This window comes from Peromyscus californicus, unplaced genomic scaffold (genome assembly GCF_007827085.1).
Source record: "Peromyscus californicus insignis strain IS unplaced genomic scaffold, ASM782708v3 Scaffold_15__1_contigs__length_86483966, whole genome shotgun sequence".
NCBI classification, from domain to species: Eukaryota; Metazoa; Chordata; class Mammalia; order Rodentia; family Cricetidae; genus Peromyscus; species Peromyscus californicus.
This window is the reverse complement of record NW_026294447.1, coordinates 50,646,516-50,667,351: the sequence shown is the minus strand read 5'-3', so window position 1 is coordinate 50,667,351 and position 20,836 is coordinate 50,646,516. Positions and strand designations below refer to the sequence as shown.

The 20,836-nt window shown below is 33.6% G+C and overlaps 1 protein-coding gene and 1 pseudogene across 1 annotated transcript in view; one reads left to right on the top strand and one right to left on the bottom strand.

Annotated features, from left to right (window-relative positions):
• Positions 1 to 18,552, top strand: part of Tc2n (tandem C2 domains, nuclear) — a 47,798-nt gene extending 29,246 nt beyond the window's left edge. The window contains exons 9-12 of the mRNA XM_052738796.1: positions 379 to 570; positions 8,058 to 8,172; positions 12,690 to 12,889; positions 15,187 to 18,552. Coding sequence (XP_052594756.1) covers positions 379 to 570; positions 8,058 to 8,172; positions 12,690 to 12,889; positions 15,187 to 15,297 — 618 coding nt within the window. The 3' untranslated portion in view covers positions 15,298 to 18,552. The remainder of the gene's footprint in view (positions 1 to 378; positions 571 to 8,057; positions 8,173 to 12,689; positions 12,890 to 15,186) is intronic.
• On the bottom strand, positions 18,307 to 19,143 carry LOC128110855 (elongin-C-like; annotated as a pseudogene).
• Between the last annotated feature and the right edge of the window lie 1,693 nt (positions 19,144 to 20,836).

Below are 20,836 nucleotides of genomic sequence, written 5' to 3'. Positions count from 1 at the left end.
GAACAGTTTAAATTCTGGATGCTTAGTAAACTTGTATATGAAATTCTCAAACTATTCTCATTAACTTTTGAAAAATTGTGATGAATAGGAAGAAAGATGTATTAGAAAACCAAGGATGGGAAAACAGCCTAATTTTCAAAAAGGGAAAGCCATGTTCTAGTGAGGTTGTTGTCAACATTGATCTTAATTCCTAAGTAATTATAAGGATAATTTGTGAAGCTAAGGAAAATAGTAAAACAAGACACATCCATTTGCATTTTTTAATGAAAAATATACTTGTAAAACACATTCTCAATATCTTTCTTAGGTATAAAGCTTATTTATAATGGCATATCAACCTTTTTAGCATTTATATTTATTGTTTTCTTGTTTTTTAAGGCTATTGAATTTATGGAAACTTTTGTATTTGCTATTAAACTACAAAGTCTACAAACTGTGAGGCTTGTATTTAAGATTCAAACCCAGACTCCCAGGAAGAAAACCATTGGAGAATGTTCTCTGTCACTCAGAACTCTCAGTACACAGGAAATGGATTACTCGCTGGAAATAATACCACCTTCAAAAATTTCCGTAAGTGATAATAGTATCCAATACTAAACATATTTCACAGTTAAAATGGTTTAATGAATGACTTTTATTTGTTGGAGGTTAATTTGAACAGTATAATACATTGGAAGACCACGAAAGCTCTCAAGAAGGAATATCATTTTAAAATAATATTTTAGAAATTTATAAAACATTAACATAACCATTTTCTTTCTTTATTTTCTCCAAAATAACATCATGTTATTCTTTTCTAGTATGTTTTTCACTAATGTTTCATACTGTAGGAGTAACAGCCCCAAAGGCAATAATCTTGAAGTATGAATAACTTTAAATAATTCATTTTTAAGAATTTTTAGTAGCTGAGGACTCAGGAAAAAATAAGTATAAATCATAAAATCCATATGGAATCTGAGTTTACTATAAAGTAGAATTAAGAAAATGGTTTTAACTATAGGTAAGCTGTATATCTGTTCACAAATTGGCTAGAATGGAATTTGGGTCCCCCTCACCCCCGTTATTAGTGATGGAGTCTAGGACCTTATACATGTTCTGCTGTTGAGCTACAACCTATTCCCATCACAGAATGAAAATTTGTTTTCATTCTAATACATTTTTCCTTTTACATAAAAACTTTTTTGTAGTCAAATTTCTAAACAGTCTTATTAAATAAGAAACACAGAGCCAAATACAGAGATCAGAGAACTAGCAAAGAGCCACGACTACCTTATCTTACCACCTTGCTTCCCCAGAGAGAGCTTCTTCCTGTGTAACCTGTGTTTTTATTGCCTTTCTGTTCTGCTTTCTCATTGGCTCTAAGCCTAGCCACATGACTTCTTCATCACTGCCTGTCTATACAGACCTCCAGGTCTCTGTGGTTGGTACTAGGATTAAAGGCTAATGACACCATGCTTGGCTGTGTCCTTGACCACACAGAGACCCTGCCTGCCATGTGGTTGGATTAAGGGCGTGTGCTACCACCTCCAGACTTCTGCTTATGTCTCGCTATGTGACCTCTGATCTCCAGGCAAACTTTATTTATTGACATACAAATAAAATCACATTTCAGCACAATTAAAATATCACCACACTTTTTTATATTCATTTATTTTGGGGAATAGGATATATACTATGGCATGTGTATGGAGGTCAGAGGACAACTTGTGGGAAATGGTTCTCTTCATTATGTAGGTCCTGTGGATCAAACTTTGATTGTCAAGCTAGGTAGCAACCACCTTCAGACTGAGCCACCTCTTTGGACCAAGAATTGAAGTTTTAAAATTTATTATTATTTTTTGGTTGATATTGCTTCATAGAAAAAGTGCTTGGTCGATTTTGAGACCTGATATTTACTTCTCTCAACCAGCCCAACACTGTCCTTAAAGTACTTAGAAATTTCTAATGATTTAACTATATAGTTTTTCTGTGGGGATAACATTTATAGAAATTAGTCTTACTCTTTATAAGAACAAATCTTGTATGATTTTAAATTTATGTAGGATTTATATTTACTTCTCTAAAAATATTATGATGACTTGAAGTACTAACTAAAAGAGCCCTAGCTATGCATTGGTATCATTTGGTACTTTAAAAGCATGTCTACACCTAAACCAATAAAATGAAATTTTCTTGAGGGTTAGGACAGAGATATTTGTAGTCTTCAATAGCTTTCCCAGTAGTGAGTCTAATGTATTGCCTAGCTTGAGAACCACCAAATTGGAAGGGAGAAATTAAGAGATTAAAATATTAAAAAACAAAAATTACTAAAGTGGTCTGAAGAATTAAAATTTCTTTCTCATTGTTTCTTGACTATATTTTCAATCTCAGATGCCAGTGTGTGTGTTTATAACATTTGCTACATTTTAAAACTTATTTAAGTTACTTTTTTTTGCTGTTAAAACACAGTAATTATGACAGCAGTTTGTTATTCTTTTATAAAGGCTTAGTAGATAGTAATATGCAGTCATATTTTACAGAAGATACAAATATCAAATGCATATTTCATATATTAAATGCTAAAGATAGTACTAGTATGTCAGAAGATAATTTAGTGAAGGAAATTGAGAAATTAGTTTCTTTGAAGAATTTGAAGGAATAGTTACGGCTACATTCTTATCTTTGAAAATAAACTTTATTTAATAATTCAAATAAAAAACATTGCATATTGAAATTAAACTAAGTCTTTATATCAATGAGCTTTTATACAGTTAAAGTAGCTATTATGAAGCTGTGGAGGTACTCATTAGATTTTGCACTTTTACTATTGAATATGTTTTAAGCACTAAATAAAAAAATCAAATGACAGAATTAGAACTAGAAAAACAACTATTGTCATTCATAACTCATGTCTATTACCTGTAGTCAGTCCTTGTTCATCACCTAATATTTAGCTTTTCTTGTTCTCTTATCTACATGTTATACTGTACCCCCTTATGTATATGTTTACATATTTTATTGGCCAGGTTCTGCATATGAGGAAACCATGTAATTATTTTCTTTCTGAGATTGTTGATCTTATTTAATATTATACATTATAAGCCTACACATTTTCCTGCAAATTTTATAATTACATTTTTCTTTAGAGCTAAGTGATGTTCCATTTTCTACATATATAAAATTTTCATATACTCATCTATTGGTAGACAACTAGGTTGAATCCATTTTTGTGATTTATTATATTTATTGCCTTGTACATGTTGAACCATCTCTGCATCTCTGGGATAAAGCCAACTTGGTTATGATAGATAATCTTTTTGAGGTATGTCTATATTCAGTTTACAAATAAATTACTGAGATTTTTTAATTCATGTTCATCAAGGATATTGGGCTCTCATTTTCTTTTGTTGTGTTTTTGCCTGGTTTTTGAAAAATTTAAGAAGGATTGGGTGTAGATCTTTATTGAAAGTCTGGTAGAATTCTGCTATGAATCTATCTGGGACTTTTTTTTTTAAGTTGGAAGGCTTTTTATTACTATTTGAAGCTTCTCATTTGTTATAGGTTTGTTTAGTTTGTTGATTTCTTCTTGGTTTAATTGTGGTGGTTTGGATGAATCAAGAAATTCATCCATTTCTTTTAGATTTTTACATCTTAATGGATAAAGGTTTTGTTTTAAAGTATTCCTTCATAATATTCTGAATTTCTTTATTGTGTGTTGTGATAGTTCCCTGTTCATTTCTCATTCTGTTAACTTGGGTCATCGCTCTCTCTTTTGGTTAGTTGGATCAATGGTCTGTCAATTTTGTTTGCTTTCAAAATGAACCAGCCCTAAGATTCATTGATTCTTTGTATTGTTTTCTTTGTTTCTATTTCATGAATTTCTGCTTTGATTTTTATTATTTCTTGCAATCTACTGAATTTAGGTTTGGTTTGTTCTTGTTTCTCCAGATTTTTGACTTGCATCATTAAGTCATTAATTTTTGTTCTTTTTGATTTTTTAAATATAGGTACTTAGAACTGTAAATTTCCTTTGTAGAACTACTTGAAATGTATCCTAGAGGTTTTATATAGTGTTTTCCATTTTCATTTCTTTCTTTTTTTTTCTTTTTTTCTTTGAACCATTCATTTTCAGTAATGAGTTGCATAATCTCCATGAATTTATGTATTTATTAGAGATTTGCTGTTAATTTTAAATTTTATTACATTGTAGTCATAAAGAATACATGGAGTCATCGCCATCTTTCTGATTTTCTAAGGATTTGTTTTGTATTTTTTCTTGATGGACTTCTTGACCTTGATCATTAATAATATTACATATTTATTTGAGAGCTCAAGTTTCTGTGCTCAATAATGTAGATGAGACAGAATTTACCTGAAGAAATAACTGACCATTACAGAGATTTATGGCTTACTTGTTGCTAAAGTACAAAACTTTCATACCATGCTTATGAGCATGTGCTCATGTTATCTCTGGAAATAGTGGAAATAGTGAAACTTGCTTGAGTTCATAGAACTAGCAGTTGGAGAATAGGATTTGTTTTCAGAGCTAGCTCTTTGGGTTCTACCATGTATTTATTACTTTCCCTTCATACAAAAATATTCTCAAACATCACCAGATCATGTTTTCTCTGGTATTCTTTTACTTTTTCAGTTTTAGCAATTCTAGGAAGCTAATAAAGTTTTCTTTAAAAAAGTGATACACTATTTAGAAGCAGAGATCTTCCATAATATTGTGCTCATTAAATATAGTCAATATATACCTGCTAACTAGAATTTTTAATTTGGGGATTTAATAAATCAATCACTTTAAATAGTTTTTCAAGAAATGAATTAATGTCCTGGAATATAACTTGTATTTGTGAAATAACTTTGGCAAGTAGAAGGTGTCAAGTCCACCGCCAAGATCTGCTGTGCTTTATGAGAGTGATCTCTATAATAGTGTAACAATGATAAATTTTTGCCAACTTTAGGTAGTCTCATAGTAAGTGTTTAATTATGAATATAAAATAATAATGAAAAAGAATTGATGAGATAACTTAATCATGGTTTCTTTTGTGTTTTGTAAACAGTTGTGTCTGTACATTTTTTCTTCCTTCAGTATTAGGGATTAATACTTGCTAGGCAAGCACTCTATACTATACCGCTCCTTTTTTTTTTTTTTTAAAAAAAAGTATTGAACTTGCAATGTTCCTGCCTTAGCCTCCTCAGTAGCTGAGATTTCAGGTCTATATTACCATTCTCAGCTATATTTTTTAAATGTACTAATTTAAATGCCATGAACAGAAACTTATTTTTTTTCAGATAGGATCCCACTATATAGTCCAGATTAGTCTCAAATTCACTATCCTCCTACCTTCAGACACTTTTATTTTAATCAGTAAAGGTTTTATTTTGTACATGGTGTTTGAATTCTTGAGTTATTGATCCATTCTCATTCTTAAACCTCAAGCACTAGATTTGCTTATTTCTTAGGAATCATCATTTGTTGCTAAAATTAACACATTATATCATCATAGTAAAAACAGTGATTCTCAACTTTCCTAATGTTGTGAACTTTAATACAATTCATCATGTGGTGACCCCCCAACTATAAAATTATTTTCATGGCTACTTCATAACTAGTTTTGCTACTGAGTGGTGTCTTGGTTCCTAAGTCCATTGGAAATATGTGTTTTCTGATAGTCCTGATCCGCAGGTTGAGAACTGCTGTAGTTAAATTTTTTAAGGGGGAAAATAACTGCTGTATATGTCATAGGGTTCCTATTGCTGTGAAGAAACACCATGACCACGCCAACTCTTATAAAGGAAAACATTTAATTTGGGTGGCCTACAGTTGATTCAGTTCATTATCATCATGGCAGGACAGGGCAATGTGTGGGCAGACATGGTGTTGAAGAAGAAGCTGAGAGTCCTACATCTTGATCTGCATTTAACAAAGTGAACTGTGTCATTGGGTGTAGCTTGAACATAGGAGACCTCAGAGCCCACCCCCACAGTGACACACTTCCTCCAATAGGCCATACCTATTCTAACAAAGCCACACCTCCTAATGATGCCATTCCCTTTGGGGGCCATTTTCTTTCAAACCACCACAGTGTAGTTTATATTTTCTAAGCAATTTGTTTTTCAATGAAGCTTTCAATTTCTTATTGCATAATAATGTTAAAACATAGAATCATGCCAGGCGGTGGTGGCACACGCCTTTAATCCCAGCAATTGGGAGGCAGAGCCAGGTGGATGTCTGTGAGTTCAAGGCCAGCCTGGTCTGCAGAGCGAGATCCAGGACAGGCAGCAAAACTACACAGAGAAACCCTGTCTCAAAAAAAACCCCCAAACAAACAAACAAACAAACAAAAAACCAAAAAAATAGAATCATAAGCTTTCAAATTCTTATTAAAACAAAATCATGTTTTAAGAAAATACTCATACTTCAGTCAATAGCATGTACATAGAAAGTTGTTTTTCTTTTGTTTCTTTCCAATGGGCCAATTATTGCAAAATGTTTGGCAATTATCAAATACTATATAAAACTCTTTGAGAAATGTTAAACATTCTGCAACTTTATTTGAATCAGTATTGTAGTTGTCTATGCTAAGCCCTGGCAAGATCTTCAGTGCCATGTTCCTGCGTTATAACCGCAGTATATGTCATAGAGTTCTTTTCAGATCATTAGTAGTAATAGTTTTTTTGTATTTGGAAAACTGTTTTTCACTTCAAGGACCTTAGAATCAATAAAGTGGGCTGTCTTATGTTACATTTCACAAACAAATCACCATTTTTTCTTGTTGTTTTTGCTGTTGGTCAGCAATATTGTGGAGTATATTTTATTTTCTTCCCTTAAGTATTCTTTATTTTACTGTTTGCCTCAGGTTTTCTTTGACCTTTTCCTCATTGCTTTTACTAGCTTCTTTCTTGTCAGATTTTCTTGGCTTACATCTATTTGGAATAGTAATGCAACTCTGAGTCCACAAATAGTTTGTTGTAGTAATCCTTTGCCTTCTGACTTTGGTAACAACTATACAGATTTCCAAAGTTAGAAAAAAAAGTTATCCTGTTATCCTCTGTCACTTTAAAAATCATATTTCAGCTGCTGGTGGTGGTCCTAGCATTCGTGAGGTAGAGGCTGGCAGATCTCTGAGTTTGAGGCCAGCCTGGTCTACAGAGCAACTTCCAACATTGTTGTAGAATATTATTTAAAGGTGTATTACTTTTGTTTATGTTGCATTTGTTTAACTCTGTGAAGCTGTGTTACTGTGCCTGTCTAAAACACCTGATGGTCTAATAAAGAACTGAATGGCCAATAGCAAGGCAGGAGAAAGGATAAGCGGGCCTGGCAGGCAGAGAGAATATATAGAAGAAGAAAAAGAAGTAGCCAGAGAAGGAGGAAGACTCTAGGGGCCAGTTACCCAGCTACACAGCAAACCTGTGTAATAGCAAGATTTACAGAAGTAGAGAACAGGAAGAGCCCAGAGGCAAAAGAGAGAGAGGGTAATTTAAGTTAAGAAGAGCTAGCAAGAAACAAGCCAAGCTAAGGCTGGGCATCTATAATTAATAATAAGCCTCTGCATGTGATTTATTTGGGAGCTGGGTACCCCCCCTCAATGAAAGAACCAAAAACCCAACAATACAACATAGCCACAGCTACACAGAGAACCCCTGTCTCAAAAAACCAAAACCAACCAAACAAAACCAAAAAAAATCCTAATTCATATATTTTTAAAATAATGTGATTGGATTATTTTTAATTCTTTTGAAGATATGTTCCTTTAGGTTAAGCAGTTTCACCAATAATGCTTAGAAACTTAGTTTGTGTTTTAAGTTTTAGTCAAATTATCTTTTGATATCAGTAATTTTGAAGTTCAGTATGTAGATAACACTTTGTATTTTTGGATTTGATGCAAGTGAATATATTTTTGGAATCCATGATATTTATCCTCAAAACTTCTCATAACTTGTGATTTTTAGTGTCAGTAGAAAATAGCACTTTGAAAAATTTTCACTCTAGCTTTTCATGTTAGAGTTTTTGAAATATCTCCAAACTGTTGTGAACTACTAAATGATATTTTTTTCATATATAGGTTTGCCATTCAGAACTTGAACTGGGCACTTGTTTTCAAGCAGTAAATAGCAGGATTCAGCTGCAAATTCTTGAGGCGCAGTACCTTCCAAGTTCATCAACACCTCTGACTTTGAGTAAGTGTATCAGTGGTTCAAAGTGCATCCAGTGTAAAGAGGTTCCAGTAGGGTAAGAATCAAGAGACCAGTATGCATCAAGAGCTGTGCGCTTCTCTGGATAAACAGCTAGGGACTGTGATATGTTGGTGGGCTATGCTTAGAACTAAAGATTTGAGATCAATCTTACTTCAAGGGCTAAGAGTGGAAGGGAATTATCTAGGGAAGTAAAAGTTCTTTAACTAAAAAAGACTAAAAACATATAAAACTGAGCACTCAAGAAGTCAGAAAAATAACAAATATTAGGAAAGCTGAAGTTGACAATAGACATAAAACAAAAAACTTTTTTCTTTAAAAGGACCATTAAAATAGGAAAATTTGTAAGAAGATGGATAAGGCAAAGTAGGGAAAACATTGGTATTCTGAACAGTGACGATTATATAATTTTAAATTCAGAAGAAATTTCTAAGTCAAAAGAAAATTAACAATATGTAAGATAATTCCATGTACCAACTATACTAATTCATTTGCACATGTACAGAAAGTAAATGAGTTCCTTAAAAATTCACTAAAGAAGAGGAAGAATCTGAGAATAATAATAATGAAAAAGTGAAGAATTTCTTGTAAAAAGCACTAAGTAGGGGTTGGGGATTTAACTCAGTGGTAGAGCACTTGCCTAGCAAGCATAAGGCCCTGGGTTTGGTCCTCAGCTCAAAAAAAAAAAAAGTGCTAAGTAGGGCTTGGGAGATGGTTTAGTTGGTAAAGTGCCTTTTGTACAAACATTAGGACCTGAGTTCTGATCCCTAGGAGCTATATAAAAATCTTGGGGTGGTCATGCATGCTTATAACCTTGAGGGGATGGAGAGGTGTTTGCTGGACAGCTTGTCTAGCTAATCAGTGAGTGCCAGATTCAGTGAGAGACCCTCCCTCAAAAGATAAGACAGAGAATGACTGAGGATACCTAGTATTTGCCTCTGGCCTCCACATGCTTGTATACACACAACCTACATATATACGATAACTTACATACACAAATAAGATATTTTCCTTTTTTGTTGTTGTTGTTGTTAACTTGACACAAGAGAGACTTTTCAATTGATAAAAATGCCTCCATAAGATTTTCCTGTAGTTAGTCAAGCCTGTGGGGAATTATCTTAATTTAGTGATTGATGTGGGAGGGAGAACCCAGCTTACTGTGGTAAGTACCAGCCCTGTAGGTAGCTTTGGAGCAGTGGTCCTCAACCTTCCCAATGCTGTGACCCTAATACAGTTCCTTATGTGGTGACCCCCACCATAAAATTATTTTTGTTGTGACTTCATAATTGTAATTTTACTATTGTTATGAATCGGAATGTAAATTTTAGTTGCTTTGGTCATTCAATTTTATCACATCAAAAGAAACTGTAACTAAGGTAACATTTTAGTGCTTCATAGCACTAAGGCTACAATCATTTGACTGATAGAGTCTACCAAACCATTGAAGAACATGTAAATTCCTATTCAACATAAGCTATTCTGAAGCATGCAAAAATAACTTTATGATGTTCGTATACTCTTGATATTAAAACAGAATGAATAGCCCGTAAAAAGTAACTATAAATTAATATCACTTATAAAGCTAGATGGAGAATTATAATTAAAAGTAGACAAATAAAATCCAAGTTAGAAAAGTAAGTCATTAAGATTACATCTAGTTAATTCTTTTTTATTAATTAATTGATTCATTAATCTTTCCCAGCCTGATCAGTTTCCCCTTCTTCCCTCCTCTCCTTCCAGACCCTCCCCCAGTCTTCCCTCTTCCCCCCATACCTTCCTCTTCCTCTTCAGAAAAGGGCAGGCCTCTCATGTATACCACCAGCTAGCCATGGCATATATCAAGTTGTGGTATGACTAGGCATCTCCTATTAAGGCTGGATGAGGCAACCCAGTAGGAGGCAGGGGTCCCAAAAGCAGGTAACAGAGTCAGAGACAGCCCCTGCTCCCACTGTTAGGAGTCCCACAAGAAGACCAAGCTACACAACTGTAACATATGTGAAGAGGTTCTAGATCAGTCCCCTGTAAGCTTTCTGGTTGGTGATTCAGTCCCTGTGTGCCCTTATGTGCCCAAGTTAGTTGATTCTGTGGGTTTTTTTCTGTTATCCTTGACCCCCCTGGCTCCCATAATCCTTCCTCTCTCTCTTCCACAGGATTCCCCAAGATCTGCCTAATGTTTGGCTGTGGGTCTCTGTATCTGTTTCCATTAGTTGCTGGGTGAATCCTCTCTGATGACAGTTGGGCTGGGCAATGATCTATGAGTATAGTGGAGTATCATTAGGAATCATTTCATTGACTTTTTATTCCCCAGTCATATTTAGTTATATCCCAGAACTCTGGGCTGTCTAGACTCTGGATCTTGGCCCTCCAGGCAGTATCAGGGATGGCTCCCTCTCATAATTCTATGAATCAGAAACAATAGTGGAAGTCTATGCAAATGTAATATATAAATGGATGGCTTCACTTAAGCAAAACTACTACTTAGGATTGTTAATGATTGCCATTTTATAATCTAATAGTTCTCATTCCTCATCCTGTGGCTCTTCCTTTCTGGCAGTTCCCTCTTGCCTTTCTTGCTGCCTTTTAGCCTCAGTTATATTAACTGACTCCTCACAGTAGCCAGACAATACTTGCTGCTTAAGCTGTAGTCATTTTGTATTGTTGCGGTCTGAGGCTCCCAATCAACCCAAGCAGACACAAGGCAAGATTTAATGCAGCACAGCACAAAAGAAGTGGATAGGGAGGAGGCTAATCAATCAGGGATGCAGAACAGACCCAGGAGCTGAATTGTGACCCCAAATGTCAGTTGAAGCAAATATTTAAGCACAAAAGTTACAAATATTTGTTGCCAAGTTGTAGTTACACTTTTCACCAATCAGGATTTAGAGATTAGGGACTTCCTTGAATGTTCATTCCATCATTGTCAACTGATCTACAATGCAAGTCTTTCAGTCCAACTTGATTAATTTGTTCTTTCTGTTGTTAGGAACAGCCACAATGTTTCTAGAGAACTGAAAATGCATAATGAATATTTCTATGGTTTAAGGATAAGGTGGGCCAGCTATTAGAAGTTTCCAAGCTCCCCTAGGGCTTGGGAACCTGAACTTTGTTTCACTCTACAGGTAAAATGGAGTCTGAAGTCAAAATGGCCGCACTTAAGACAAGGTGCTTTTTGCCTATTCCCAACAGTATATCACATTGAAAACTATGCTTAGATGAAAAGATACATTACCCATAATTTTATCCAGGGCAGTTCCCACGTTAATATTCCTGCTCCAACTTCTTTAGTACCCCTTTCTTCCTTTTGGCTTAAATAATGAAATTATTTTCTCAAATCTCTACAGACTAAATAGTTCAATATTAAGAGCCAGCACACAGTGGTCCAGAGGGTGCCTGGACCGGTCTACTCTGGTGACTGGCCTAGCAAATAACCTAGCTGTCATCATAGAGCCTTTGTCCAGTGACTGCTGGAAGCAGATACAGAGATCCACAGCCAGGCACCAGGCTGAGCTCCAGGAATCCAATTGATGAGAGAGAGGAGAGATACTGCAGGCGAGGGATATCAAGATCATGATGGGAGGATGTACAGAGATGACTGGCCACACTAGTGGAAGCCCATGAACTGTGGACTGGTGGCTGTGGAACCCCAATGGGACTGGACTAGGCCCTCTGAATATGGAAGACGGTTATTTGGCTTGAACTGTTTGGGGGGCATCCAGGCAGGGGGATCGGGATCTGTCCCTGGTCTATGGGCAGGCTTCTGGAATCTGGTGCCTGTGTTGTGACACCTTGCACAGCCTTGGTGCAGTGGGAAGGGGCTTGGACCTGCCTAGGCTCAGTGTGCTGGGCTCTGCTGACTCCCCATGGGAGACCTCGATTTGGGCGATGTGGGGATGCAGGGTGGCTTGGGAAAGAGGGCTGGGGGATGGGAGGAGGATAGTATGTGGAGTGAGTAGAAAATTTCTTAATAAAGAAAAATGAAAAAAAAAAAAAAGAGCCAGCACAGTTGGTTTCAGAGGATCTTTACTGTTTTTTTTCTCTAAAGTTCATAATTGTTATGTTTGGTTATAGTTTATACAAACTATTTTATCATTGTTGGAAGTGCTAGATCTCAGATTTACTTAAGGATATTTACTTGTTTTATTCTAATGCATATATATTCTGTCATCACAAGCAAAGAAATTTACCTATAAAATTGAGAAATTAGTACCTCTAGCTCTCCAGAGAATTGACACCTTTTTTGGTGAAATTCATTTCAATGTGTTTTCCTTTGCTGATGATTGTTATTTTGGTTGATGTCATTCAGACTAGAGGAATATTAAGTTTATTTGAGGCCGCAGTAGTTATTTGTAAACTGTGGTAAACTTTCTGTGTGTTCTTTTGTCAAACAATAATCCAGAAGACATTTAAAGTTGATTATTTATATTTTTATAACCTATATAGATAAAAATCTTTATGTAGTATTTCACATAAAAGTTTATAAACTATAGTTTCTTGTTTCCTAGGTTTTTTTGTGAAGGTGGGGATGTTTAGCTCAGGAGAGCTGATTTATAAAAAGAAGACACGCTTATTGAAGGCATCCAGTGGAAGAGTAAAATGGGGAGAAACTATGATTTTTCCACTTACACAGACTGAAAAAGAAATTCTTTTCCTCATTAAACTTTATAGTCGAAGTTCTGTAAGAAGAAAACATTTTGTAGGCCAGGTTAGTATGTGTTACCCTGAATTTCTTCATGGTATATTGCTGTGTGTTACTATGTAGTTAACTAGCAAAGGAAAGAAGATAAAATTAATAATGAATACAGGAAGATTCTTCAAACTTCTGAATTATAATTCAGTGTTGCCTCAGAATCAAATTTTGTCAGATGTTCTGCTTTAATAAGATAGATAACATTTCTAAGCAGCCAGGCTTCTTTTTTAAGCCTTCTGAACTTTCAACTTTAAAATATAAAATCAGTAAAAGAGAGAACCCTAAATATGTGTAGGTGGAGTTTTTCATCAGGACCTCAATCAGCTCTGTTCTGCCAGCTGCTTCCCAAATAACCACTCAGAGACTATTTATTAATTATAAATGCTTAGCTGATAGCTTAGGTTTGTTTTTTTTATCTAGCTCTTATAACTTAAATTAGCAATTTATATTAATCTATATGCTGCCATGTGGCTCATGGCTTGTTTCCTCATCTTGTATACATCCTACTCCCTCTGCATCCAACTGATGACTCCTCTGACTGTGCCCTTCTCAGTGTCCTTAGTCTGATTTTCTGATCTAACTTTATCCTGTCCAGCTATTGGCCAGTCAGCTTGTTTATTAAACCAATCACAGTGTAATTTACTCAGTGTACAGAGGATTATCCACAGTAAATATATAAATCAAACTTAAAACTTTGGGTATCACATTTATTTTATTCTGTTTCATCTTTAATTTTGTATTTAAATGAGCCTTTTATGTATTTTATTAACTTAATTGTGATAGATTTGAATTTCTAGAAAATATAAAATTTTAACAATGTTTGTGATATTATTTAGATAGCCAGTTCTGCTTTCTGGATTAATTAAAATTTCTGAGTAATTTGTATAGGACTATATAACAATTGTCTTGCTTATCAATCATAAAATTTTTTTACATCTTTTTTATTCTGATTTGTGGCAGCTGTTAGTTATCTTTTTATCTTAATTACAACTGTTTGTGTCACATTTAAATCTTGAAGTCTTTAACTGATGTTAAAGTTTTCACTTGACAAAAAGCTGCTAGTAACAGTCTATGTGAGATCTTCAGATTGTGTATAGGAATTTTCAAAAACTGGTATCACCTCTCATTTCATATAATTAGACTGCTAATTTAAAATGTTGCAGTTTTCTGTATTCTTATTTGGAAAGGAGTTTGAGTTAAAGAATTAATGTAAATTTAATTTGAGAGATGATTTATAGTATAATAAATCTGGAGAACTTCTTTGGTGGCCTCAGGTGTCAGTCACCATGAGGGAATCATATGTGGGTTCAAGTGTTCCTACTTTATCAATCCAGAAACTCTAATGTTGTCTGTGTTATGTATTGGGGTCTATGTAAGATGTTGTTTGAAGGAAAGTTTTTTTTAGATCAAGGTAAGAAAAAGAATTTAAAACCACTGACTTACTCAAATCTCTTAGAAGAATTAGAAACTGGATCGCAAGTAAGTTAAATCCAAGGTTATATACCATTTGTTAGTGTTACAGCCAAGACTAAGATTCAGTTTTTTTAATTGTCTGTTTACTTTGTCTCCATGTTATATACTCATTTTGATGTCTTGTATTTTTACAATACTACAATTTCCCCAAGATCATTCACATGTATTATCTATAGTTATATAAAAATAGATATAAATGAAATTATTATGGATTAAGAATGACTATTAGTTTCAATTAAGATTATAGTTTCATGTAATGTAAAAGTGTGCTTAAATGCACATTCTTAAGTTAAAATCATTGTTTGCCTCAATTTAGAAATCATGGCAAAAGGGCTGGAGAGATGGCTCAGAGGTTAAGAGCACTGACTGTTCTTCCAGGGGCCCTGAGTTCAATTCCCAGCAACCACATGGAGGCTCACAACCATCTGTAATGAGATCTGGTGCCCTCTTCTGGCCTGCAGTCATACATGCTGTATACATAATAAATAAATATATCTTAAAAAAAAAAAAGAAATCATGGCAAAAATGTTTTTGAATAATAAGCTCCTAGATTGATTGAACAAGAAAGAATACTCACAAGTGATGTTTTAAATAATATTTTATTTTTACATTTTTAATTCTAAAATTGAATTGGATCACATAATCCAGAATGATTCAACAGGTTAAATATTTTAACATTTAAGGGTCAAATCACCAAGCAACTTTTGAAAAAATTGGAATGATATTTATTTAAAAATATATTATCCAAACTTGTCCATATCTTTTAACAATAAAAGTAATTCCTTAAACTCAGCTGCTAATATTATGTCAAGTTGAATGATTGTTCTGTTCCTTTACAGCTCTGGATAAGTGAAGACAGTAATAATGTTGAAGCAGTGAACCAATGGAAAGAGACAATTACAAATCCAGAAAAGGTTGTTATCAAGTGGCACAAGTTAAATCCATCTTGAAGACTTCAGACATTAATTTAGTGAAGAAACAACTTGACAGTCTTTTAGAAGAAACATAATTTCAGTTTTCTAAAGATTGTAATGCATTCTATCAGGTATACAAAATGAATGAAATGTTTTAAAATGGTGCCAAAACAGATGATAAAATAAAATGTAGTTTATTAGGCCAACTAAATAGATTTTAGAATCTATGAAAATATCAATCCTAGATAGGTTTTTCTGTATTGGTTTTGCTTTTGTTTGGTTTTGTTTTTGTGCTTTGTAAACTTTAATTTTAAATACTGAAAACTTACTTTTCAAGTAAACAAATCCAAGCCTTTTGAGGCTCTAAAGTAAACATAGAATGTGCAGAAAAAATAAGAAACAACTGAGCAAGCAACTGCTAGCAATTCTTCAGCATTTCACAGGGCACATTTAACAGACCAGCATCTTCTTAGTAGCAAGGATTGCAGAACTATCCACATGGCCGTAATCCTTTCATCATCTTGTGCTATTGAACTTCAATACCTAGCACACCAGTCCCTGTTTGTACTATTATGCATTTACAAGAATTTACCACTTTTCCAGTGCTAGGAATGATTGATTAGATCTTGATTACACTGTTCATATCTTCATATGTATTTTTTTTTCAGAGCAAAATGAATAGAACCATTTCTACTGTTTTTTTTTTTTTTGTATTTGAGGAAAGTTGGTTCTTCATGCTTACAATTTCTTATCTATAAGTCATTTCATGACCATCTTATAAGCTGCTTATCTCCAGGAGAATTAGAGAATTATTAACATTTTTCCGAGAATAAATAAGGCTTGGAGCTACTAGGATGGCTCAGTGGATAAAGGAGCTTGTCACCACACTTGAGTTCCATTCTTAGAACTCAGCATGAATGGAAGAAGAGAACTGATTTCTTTAATTTGTTCTCTGAAATCCACATATATATCATGGCATACACATGTACACACACACACACACACACACACACACACACACGCTAAACATGTCTTTAAAAGAATAAATAAAGTTTATTTGAAAGCCAAAATATATACATTTTGCTGTCTTCATCATTCTTTATTTTCTTTGGAGTTAAAATAACATATTTTATATTCAGGCCAACTTAATTTAATGATCTTAAATAGTAAATTCAGTATTTTGATCATTAGTTCTTTGTTTTAGTTTTTATGTAAGTTACTTGTTCTGCAATCTACAATATTAAAGTATTTTCCCATTTTTAATAGCCATACTTGGTAACAATGTATTTTTCTACTGCAGATTTTTTCAGATATGTATTAGAATTTAGCGTATGGAGATTATTTCTGCTTGGATGGCTGTAAGAGTTATGGCTAAGACAAAACAATCTTTAGGAAGGTGTAAGCAACAGTTTCTAATCTTACAAATACTGATTTTATTTTTGCCAATAAGTAAATAATGAGATCTATATTCCCGATCATCCTCTCTCTCTCCCTCTCTAACTGTCTGCCTCCTTGTCTCTCTCTTTCTCTCTTTCTTTGTCCCACACATTTTAGTCTAGAGGATGCTTTGTTATAATGTAGGAATAACCTTTTTATTTCAGTTCTTCTTTATAGTCTAGATATTTAATTAGAATCTAAATTGAGCTGTTATCTAGGTGTCTTCTCAAGATATATATATATATACACACACATATATATATATCTCAAGATATATATATATCTTGCATTCCCTTTGCTTTTATTGCCTAGATTTTTATGGTACCAGTGGTATTAACCACAATTCTTCACCACTGTGAATTTTGAAATAATATTTCTAGACTGGTCAGTACTCTCATGGTCTTTTAGGAGAAACCATCCTTTGTGATAGTGATAGTATTTTGAACATTGAGACTTAAACTTTCTTTTAGTTTAGTTTGTTTGTTTAATAGATTTTAAAGTGGGAACAGAAATTTCCTACATGTAATCTTCCATTGTCAGCACAGGCACAGCCTTCTGCACTATCAACATCCTACACTCAAATATGACATGTGTCAAAATTGATCAACCTACATTGACATATCACAGGCTTTGCTATTTTTAAAAACTAGAATTTTACTTTCACCATTTTCTGTGTTCTACTTTTAATTCCTAAATTTAATACATGTCATTTATTTAATTCAGTTTTAATGATTAATTTTTAATTTTTCAAGCATATGTATAACATGTAATTTGAGGTAAAGATATACTTTCTTGGTTTCCCAGACTCCTAGGTAGCCAAGATAAATTAATAAAAAAATTTCATTTAAAAGAATTTTCAGGTAAGAAAGTATTGATAGGTGAAGATTTCTAATGTTTTCATCAGTCTTCCTTAAGCATTTTTCAGCTGAAGATGTACTGAATGTAAACATGTATGTTTATTGTGTCCTTGAAATTTTTATGTGAAAATGTAGATGCAAGAACTCTTTTATTAATAGGCACTCTTGGTGAGAAAAACAATTAGGAGCCAACAATAAAAACTGAAATACTATTCAAAAATCATTTTCTTTTGTATTTGTTTAGGCTTTTCTTGACCTTTATTTGTTGTAACAACAACAACAACAACAAAGGAACCAAAATAATGCTGGAAAGCAAGTGCAAACCAAGGAAACTTCATAAGAGGGGGATATTAGTCATTTATCAATTATATCATTTATAAAATATATTTATAAACTCTCAGATAACACAAAAAGTTACAGCCCATATCTGAATATGGCATCACTATTTGCATTCATTTACTTTTGCATGATGCTATTCTCTTTACAATGGTTCTTTTCTATCTTTTTTCTTCTTCTTTTAATGAATTGCATAGTTGTTTACTTCCCAGCTTGTTCAAATTTCCTTAATTTCTTGGTATAACAAACACATTTTAATTCAAATATAAACTTTGATTTCTATGTAGAACAAAAGTAATTGGTTCTGCAATTAACTTGCTCAATTACATACAAACAACATGCTATATATGAAAAAACTTGCTGACTGAATTACAGGTATTATATACTAAACAGTCTAATAGTTTATTATGATTTCTATTTAACAATCTAGGAATTTTGAAGCCATCAGCAGTTCCAGTGGCAATTTCAGGTACAGTTGGGAATTCAGGAATCTCGATGGAGCTGTTAGTGTAGCAGACCTTGTAGGTAAAATATATGCATCTTTCAATAGCACATGTGAAGGACTTTCTCTAAAATTGACCTCATTGGTTTCATTCTCAGCAAACTGACCTGGTTCACTCAACATGGCCTTTATTTTTTGTGATATTAGTGCATGTTCTATTTTTACGATGAATTTATTACCACCCGAAGGTATTAATTTGATATACATGGCATTAAGGCCTTCACAGCCACAGTAGGTTTTCTCCTCCATCCATTATGTTATTATAAAATGTTATTATATTATTATAAAATATTACTTTGATCCCATAGGAACTTTGTTAGTTTCCCATACACATTCTGAGGCACTGGAAGGAATAACTTCTGCCAGATTACAGCTGCTTTCTGCAACAGGAGGGAGATTAGTCAACAATGTCTTTATAAAATCTTAGATAACAAAGAAAGTTACAGCTTATGTCAAAACATTATTTGGCATTCATTTAGTTTTGCATAATTTTTAAAGCAGGAATCATAAAAATGACTCAAGTGTATTAATGTCAACTCTTCCCAGACTGTTGAGAAGAAACCATTGGGATTTCTGAACATATGTAATTGTGGTCTAAAAGTAAACTAACCTGAAGTTTTCTTTGAATATAGTTTTGCAAATTTCTTTGATACTAATAAATTCATCAGCCAGTTAGAAATCATTTTCCAGCAAAAATTTTCATTGTTTATATGTTCAAATATTTGCACATGTATGAAAGAGTTCAGAAACTTGGAATAAATTAAAACTTCTTATCATGGTAATAATGGATATTTCAGATGCCTCGTTTTTCTTTTTATTTATTTATCTATCTATCATTTATTTATTTAATTAAAATTTTTTTCTTTCCTTTTACATACCAATCTCTGTTCCCTCTCCCTCCCCTTCTCCCGCTCCCTCCCACCTCCCCATATCTCACCTCCATCCCCTCCTCATAGAGAGTAAGGCCTCCCTTTGGTAGTCAGCACATGCTGGCACACCAAGTTGGGGCTGGACCTAGTCTCTCCCCCTGTATCAAGGCTGAGTAAGGCATCACACCATAGGGAATGAGCTCTAAAAAGTCAGTTCGTGTACCCTCAATAAGTCCTGGTCCCATTGCCAGGGGACCTACAAACACATCAACATGCAACAGTCACCCACATTCAGAGGGCCTAGTTAGGTTCCCTGTAGGCTCCCCAGCTGTCAGTCCAGAGTCCATGAGCTCCCACTATCTTAGGTCAGCCATCTCTGTGGTTTTTCCCATCATGATCCTGATCCCCCTTGCTCCTATAATCCTTCTTCCCTCTCTTCAACTGAACTCCAGGATTTTGCAAATGCCTCTTTTTTGAATGTTTGGAAATATACTTAGTGTTTCTCCAGGGCATATCAAAGAAAATGCGAATAAAATGTCCATGTCTGTGATGGCTACAGTGATGCTTTTCTAATTTCTCTTCTTCAGAATATGTCTTCTTTAGAACCTGTCTTATTCAGAACAAATTTCAAATGCTTCCAGTTTTAGATGAAACACTAAATTAAAAGAATTTTGAATTATGAATTATCCTGTCTATTTAAAATATAGGTTTATGATTTTAAAGCTATTAAAATAATTATTATGGTTCTCCAAAACTAGATTTTATTTTATTATAGATGAAGGTGAATGCTGTCTAGTTTTAGTGATTTCCTAGTAAATTTTTTTCTTGGCCATCATTTTTAATATTGTCATTATTAAAAAATTTGATCTTTAAAACAAATGGTAATAGTATTTCCATTAAATCAATAGGACTTTGGTAAAGGCAGTAGATAACCTGGAACAAAGTTTCTACATGCTTTCTTAGACGGTAAAGAGATAACTAATCCATGCTACACCAAATAAGGTACTCTTTTAAATGATATTGATAATAATTCAGTATTGCTTTTAATATTCTCATGTCATGGGATTTTAAGGTCATCATTCTTTAGTTTTTGAAGCTGGAAGATGATTATTTTTAAAAATCTACTTCTTATGATATAATGATTTTTTTCAGCAAAAGTAAGTTTAATTGATTGTAGTGCTAAGTTGGCCTTCAGTTTAATTTCTTGGTCTTTCAACTGCCTTTATTATATAATGTATGAAGTTTTGATCATGAAGTGACAAAAATTGTAAATGAGTCACCATATATACTTAGATATAATAAGCCATCATTGTTTATACTGAGATTTTATATTTTATATATTTTATTTGTGAAATAAAACCATAGAAATCAGAGTTAAAATAAAAAGATTAGAGGTATGAATAAAATGCTCTGGAGGGTTTAATAAAGGAAGAATTAAATGCAAATGAAGGAAATAGGAAAGGCTTGGTTGATCCCTTGCCTGATACATACATATGCAATCAATGTGGTAGCACTAGTCATCATTACTGACTTGCCCATGTGAAAATCTTGATTTCTTTTGTCAGCTGACTCAC